The 6,688-nt window shown below is 41.2% G+C and overlaps 1 protein-coding gene across 1 annotated transcript; it reads left to right on the top strand.

Moving 5' to 3' along the window:
- The first annotated feature begins 2,489 nt into the window (after positions 1-2,489).
- On the top strand, positions 2,490-4,182 carry chac1 (ChaC, cation transport regulator homolog 1 (E. coli)). Its single transcript, XM_040017483.1, has 3 exons — positions 2,490-3,147; positions 3,287-3,322; positions 3,433-4,182. Exons 1-3 carry the CDS (start codon positions 2,977-2,979, stop codon positions 3,814-3,816), a joined length of 591 nt encoding a protein of 196 aa, XP_039873417.1. The 5' UTR covers positions 2,490-2,976; the 3' UTR covers positions 3,817-4,182.
- The last annotated feature ends 2,506 nt before the right edge of the window (positions 4,183-6,688 follow it).

Consider the following 6,688-nt stretch of genomic DNA (forward strand, 5'->3'; position numbering starts at 1 on the left):
CCCACACCCCCACACACAGGAAACAGGGGATCAGTACATGCCAACATAAAACCTGCAGGAACCCTTATGTTTAACTTAAATGCCACACTTCTAGAGCAATAAGCAGATCTGCTTTTACTTGATCTACAACCGACCTTTAATCAAAACGTGAACCAGTCAAACACACTGTACAGTTTATTAACACACACCCTCATCTAAGATAAACATGCACTGATCATAATTCCTTCATAGTTTACTTTTAGATCCAAATCATCTGTTCTAATTACCCCCTAACCTTTTATCTAACATTAGTAGAAGAATGCATACCCTGCGTCACTGCATATATGTGCGGGGGAAAAATAGGGGTCGGGAGGTTTTACTAGGATATCAGGACTAATTAAACATGTATGAGACTGTGTCAGCATGAGGCTTGAATGATGATCTTAGATTGGTTTGAAGGCAAAGACAAATGAATGTATGATAAACGGACGTGTGCAAACATCGGAGGAGTGGGTGCCACTGAAGTCCTTAGCAGGCAGTGGTGAGAGCAACACGAGATAATGTAGCAGAGAGCTCGAGAAGCGGATGGACATGAAGGCACAATGGGCTGGAAGCTCGTGCATGCAGTAGCTTTAGATTTATGAAGAGCTGATACAGTGGCCTGGCCTCTTATCAAGACAGGTAATGCCAGCTATTTATAGATAATCTATGTATTGAGCACAGATGAGCCTCTGCTATAACTGTATATCAGATCTAACAAGAGTGGTGGGCATTTTTGTGCGTTTGATCAGATCTGAGGCTGGATCTTTCTGTGCATCCCATGTCTTTTATTTTGTCTTGACTGAGTTCCATGTTTTAGCTGTGTTGGCACTTTGCCATTTTCTTTCTTATCTTTTTTAACAGGGTTTCAAATGCATTTGAAATCTTACATGAAGTAGAAACCCATACATGCTATTATTTTGCAGGAAATCCAAAGAAAACACACTTGATTATTACAATATATATGAGGGAACCTGTGTTTAAATAATTCAGAAAGATTATGCTTCCAGAGTATAACTGCAAGAAAAGCATTGAATCTGGTTACATTTTGGAGTTTAAGCTAGTAGGCTTTTTGGTGATTGTAACCTACAATCACCTGCTGTACCTACACAGACAGAAAGAGAATCAAAGCTCAAATTAACATGTTATGGTGTCGTAATGGGTCCCAATTAGATACATAATGCATGCAAAGACTGACTTGAAAAGATGAACGTAGCCACAGTGAAGTTATCCAGTGAATGGCCCACTTCCTTTTTGAAGGCTCGACTTGTGCTAAAGCCTATCTAGGGTGAAATACACCCTAGATACACCCTGGACAGGTTGCCAGTCCACTGCAGCGCTAACACAGGGAGACAGACAACCTTTTAGGCATACATACACACCTACAACAAAATTTGGAATCTAACATGATCATTTTTGGACTGTAATAGGAAGTCGGAGTAGAGCCCACACAAGCAGAAAGAGAACATGCAAACTCCACACAGAAAAGCCACAGCTAGTTGGTGGATTTGAACCCAGGAACACAGAAGAATAAGTATGTAAGTAAGTAAATAAGTAAATCATATTAATTTATATATATATATATATGATTTTTCTTTATTTTAATTTTAGCCACCATCAGTTCACCCCACAGTGACACACTGCTTGTGTATTATCAAAAATTGAAAAGAGAAAAAGAAAAAGAAAAGACTAATACATACCTAGTTTACATAACATAACCTGTGTGCTTTTTGTAAACTTTGAATTAATGACCACTTGAAAGTAACTGTGATCATTTAATCAATATAATAGTGATACTAATAATTGGTTCATTTGCAGCTTAAGTGACTGTATTTTTCCAGGATGCCACAAAGTGAAGTCAGGAACTCTGACTTCTTGAGTAGTGGGAATAAATCATATGTTTTCTCTCTTACACATGTACATCCATATAAGGTCCTGTGTAACTCCCTGCTATACCAGATGTGGTTTCCATCTCTCCTGTGTAAAGTCATATCTTTCAGTTAGAATAATTTATTTGTGCTTTGTATCAAAGTGAAGCAGTTGTTTATGTGCTCTTTTTACGTGGTTAAATAAAACGATTCCTATAGGGAACCTCCTATAGGAACATCTGATGCAATGCCTTGGTATGTTGCTTGGTTCCTGCTGAGGCCCTGAAACGCTTTGAGAAGTTGCATCAGCCGTATGAATCGCTAAAGCTTGTGAAGAGAGTGACAACGCATTGGAGCAATCACAGAGTTATTTGTTTTGAGTGACAGTTCATCGAGCAATCGCGTTAAAAGATGGCAATGCCGGGCAAGTCATTTTTAACCAATAGTGTAACGGATTTGTTTCCTAGTCCCGCCCTATTTGGCGCACCGAAATCTGTTTGGGCAAACGGGGTAATTTGGTAACGCCCCTTTAAATATGATTGGTGTTAAACGGTAGGAGAGGACCCGCCTACGTCCTGCGGACTCTATAAAAGTAAGATCCCTGCTTCGCCATGTTATCGAAGAAACGCGTCAGACAGACAGATACATCTTGGCGGGTATATTAATACCGTCTGGGCGTTAAACGCGGTAACATCTGTAAATCCTCGATCTTTTAATTCGGTTTTTTTTAAAGCCAACCATCACCAGCCGGCAAGCAGCTGGCAAAAGCGGGTTTTGTCTTTTTTCGACATTGAGCTAAGGGCCAAAGCGGCTGCCATGGATTTTTAAGGCATAATGCGGCATCTCTAATGCAATGGCAATGCACAGTGCAAGGCAAAACAAACAGCGAAATTCCATCTTCGCAACTGCCAAGCAGTTGGGCTCAAATACCGTCCGCGGTATACCTGCGAGCCAACCGGTACCTCTGCTCCTGGACCGACGGAAGCTAACGCTAGCTAGCTAGTCATCTTAGCTGGTTTAAAACAAATCATTCAGGAAAAAAGATCCATTCATTCATTTGAACGTCGTCAAAACTAACGATCCAAAAACAATGAAGCCTCAAGATATCATCGCCGGGAAGACCAGCCTGTGGATTTTCGGGTACGGGTCGCTGGTGTGGAAGCCTGACTTCAAATATCAGAGGAGCAAGGTCGGTTACATTCAAGGCTACAAGAGACGCTTCTGGCACGGAGACAACTTCCATCGTGGGAACGATGAGTTGGTAAGATGGGGCATATGTTTACTTGTTAACGGGAACATCATTAGATTGCTTAGGGTGGCATGATATGTTGAACAGCTGGGCTCACACTGCATCAGGCGTTGTCCGTGACGTGATTTATTTTTTTTCTTCTTCTCTGCAGCCCGGAAGAGTGGTGACGCTGATCGAAGATGATGACGTAAGTGGAACTTTCTGCTTCCTATTGGTTTACAGTAGAAAGTGCAGTGGAGTTTCCAGTCTACATCAGTTAATTGAATGATGACTTAATGTTTTCATCTTCCTCCACAGGAGACTACTTGGGGTGTGGCGTTTGAGGTGGCAGGCTCACAGCTGGAGGAGTCCCTGAAGTACCTCAATGTGCGAGAGACGGTCTGCGGAGGCTACATGACCAAAATGGTGGATTTCTTCCCTGAGGGGAATGACCAGCCTCCGGTTCAGGCGCTGGTTTACATTGCCACCTCCGACAACCCTCTCTACCTGGGCCCGGCCACCTCGGAGGAGATCGGTGCCCAGATCGCAATGTCCAGAGGGAAGACGGGCCACAACTTGGAGTACCTGCTCCGGCTTGCGGAGTTCATGAGGAGCAGTTGCCCACATGTGGAGGACAATCACCTGTTCTCCATCGAGGCCACAGCATTGACCATGGTGTCTTACCTGTTAGCAGCACAGTAGCTCGTACCCTTTGTTTCACTAGCATGTAATGGAAAGAATACACTACACATGAGGCTTTGATCTGCCATGTTCTACCTGTGTTTTACATTCTGTAGCTTCACATCCTCATCACCATCCATTGTACTTGGAAAAAGTGGAAAAAAGAAGGGTAGCTTAATACAATCCCTACAATGTTCACTGTAAACACTGTTTTTCTTCACTAACTGTTTTGATTTGTACGGTGCAACTTCCGTCCAATTCAGAAGGTACTGCTGTCGCTCGTGGTTGAGTGCGTTGATGTGTCAAAGAATAAATCTGACTCTGAAAAGTTGCTTGTGACAACTGAGTGTCAAGTAAAATAAATACCAATTTAAAAAAAGTGGAAAATGACTGTTTTTGTGTGTTATTGCTACAACAGAAACTGTTTGTTTAAATGAGCTGTGGCTCATTTAAAAGAAAAAGGCTCTGTTCTTGGTCAGGAAAATCTGGATGTATCAAAAGTGGCAGTTTAATGAGTGCACAGCAAAGAGATGTATTCTAGAGAACTGATTTAACCAGAAATCCTAAAATAAAGTACACTAAAGGAGAAAATGTTTCTGTACTGCATTTTCCCAAGGAGTATTTAGTTGTTTTTTTTTCTTTTCCCCTCTTGTTTAAAAACAAAAACACTAAGCACTCAATGTGAAGATTGCAATTGAACCAGCTGACAGAACTTTTTCACACCAGCTAATAACCTGTGGTGAGGGAGGCTTTCAAGGTGTTTGTGTGCATGTCATAAGAACACAGACCATGAGGGTCTTCTCTTGCCAAGAAGCAGCTTTTCTGACATGCTCTTGGAATAAAAACAAAAAACAGACGTGCTGGTTCACATCTGGTTTGCAGACTGTAACTCAACAGCAACGTTCTAAGAAGTCAGTAAAGCTTTTTGAACAGGTCTCCTGAGTGCACATATACAAACATACGTCGGACACACCCAAACATTGGCCGGAGCAGCTTGTACCCTGGATGTGATTCAAGTCCAAGAGTCTATCTAGGTGAAAAGGCTTATATAACTGCTGACCGGGAACAAGCCCAGACCTGGAAGTCCTGTGTTTACAAGTCTGCCCCGTGGTCGTGTCAAGAGTGCACCAGGAAGAACACACTGCAGATGCGTTCACTGAGATGAAATCTCAGCAGGGTGACATGAAAACGGCGACATGGGTCTCAGGTGCATCTTTGTCAGTTTGATCGCCTCTCAAATGGGTTGTTTTTCTGTCATTTCCTTACATCAAGGCTAAGTTCTTCCAAATGATTTTTCATAAACAGACCTTACAGATAGTTTCGATTTTAAGTGCCAGAGGTTTTGAATATCTTATCTCTGAGATATACGTTTCCCTCCCAGTGCAACGAAGCTCAAAGCTCCCTGTAGCATGAAAAAACCCTACATTTGGCAATCTTTTTACAGTCTACTTCTTTAATAGTTACTCCAACAAAAACTGCCCATGGCGAGGTCTGCCTATTATTCTGAGCAACAGAGATCTAATTTCTTGGAACGACTACAGTAGAATAGATTAAATGTAATTTTAAGATTGCTGTAAGGACCACCCATTAAATTAGGGTTGAATGTGACCCTTGGCTGTATAAGGATGTCTTACTAATGAGATTACAGGTATAAGGTTTCGTTTTTCTCTGTAGAGTTGTTAATCGTACCTTTATCTTTTTTTTTAAATCAAAAACATGTGAATTTTGGTTTCTGGTCTCTGAAGTCCCAGTTTCCAGGTGTTTTGGTGAGTTTATGAATCTGTGATTGTGGGATTGTCAGGAGATGCTGTAAAATCACTTTCTGGCTGAAGGAAGAATACGGAGAACCTTACAAGGGTAAACAAGCAGAGACATAACAAGAGGGGTGCCAAACAAAATGGTTTTAAGGAAAAGCCACAGGTGAGAAAACATTTGTGTGATAACAGAAACTGCTGTTTCTGAGCTTCAGATGTTATATTTAAATAAAGGGCTGAAATGAATATTGTTTGTATCTACAGCCACGAGGGAAATAAAGCGTGCAACTACTGAGAAACTGACATGAAGATGTCAGTGTTCTATCACTGTTGTGCTGCACACAGATGTTTTCGTTTTCTGAGAGATGGCAAGGCATGTTTCTCAGCTGGCAAAGTGATGTTTCCACCTGGCAGTAGTCTACTAATATGTGACCACCCATTTGTGGAAGATATTAAGTAATATGAAGCTTTTATGAAATTTGTGGCCTTCCAAATCTCATTAAGCCCCCATTTCAGCTGTACTTTTTAAACCTAGTACTTCTACAAGCAGAATTATTACATTCTTGGTCCTTTATTCCATTTCTTTTCTTTGCCGGTGCAGATTCCCTCCACTGTTGCAGACCTGAAGTCCGCAACAGCCTCACAGATTGAGAGGCAGGGTACACTCTGGACGGGTCACATGGCTAACACAGAGAAAGGCATCCTTTCACGGTCACAATCATAGTTAAAATCTATTTAGAATCGCCAATTAATGTAACATGGATGTCTTTGGATTGCTGGAGGAAGCCAGGGTACCTGGAGAGAACATGCAAACTCCAAACAGAAAAGCCACGGCTGGCTGGTGGGTTTGAAGCAAGTAAGCAAGCAAAAATAAAAAAATTTAAAAAATGGAGAAAAAAAAAGGGCTTTTTACGTAAGAGTGTGTACTTTTTATAAAGTTTCACTTGGTGACCACTTTAATATAACTGTGATAATTAATTAATATCAATTAATATTGATAGTTATCATTTTTTACCTTACAGCCTATTTATATTTTTCCAGGATACCATACAGTGAGTTAACCCTCGTGAAGCAATGGGTTCAAACCCAGGACAGTGCTAATGTAAAAACCAACAAACAAACAAGCAGCAGAATCAAAC

Source organism: Simochromis diagramma, unplaced genomic scaffold (assembly GCF_900408965.1).
Source record: "Simochromis diagramma unplaced genomic scaffold, fSimDia1.1 OVJJ01000802.1, whole genome shotgun sequence".
Taxonomy (NCBI): domain Eukaryota; kingdom Metazoa; phylum Chordata; class Actinopteri; order Cichliformes; family Cichlidae; genus Simochromis; species Simochromis diagramma.

What these genes read in the sequence shown, in the direction of transcription:
- chac1 (XM_040017483.1), top strand. Translation starts at nt 2,977, where the DNA reads ATGAAGCCTCAAGATATCATCGCCGGGAAGACCAGCCTGTGGATTTTC. An exon ending in ATCGTGGGAACGATGAGTTG is followed by an intron (nt 3,148 to 3,286) that starts GTAAGATGGGGC and finishes TCTTCTCTGCAG; the next exon opens with CCCGGAAGAGTGGTGACGCT. An exon ending in CGCTGATCGAAGATGATGAC is followed by an intron (nt 3,323 to 3,432) that starts GTAAGTGGAACT and finishes CTTCCTCCACAG; the next exon opens with GAGACTACTTGGGGTGTGGC.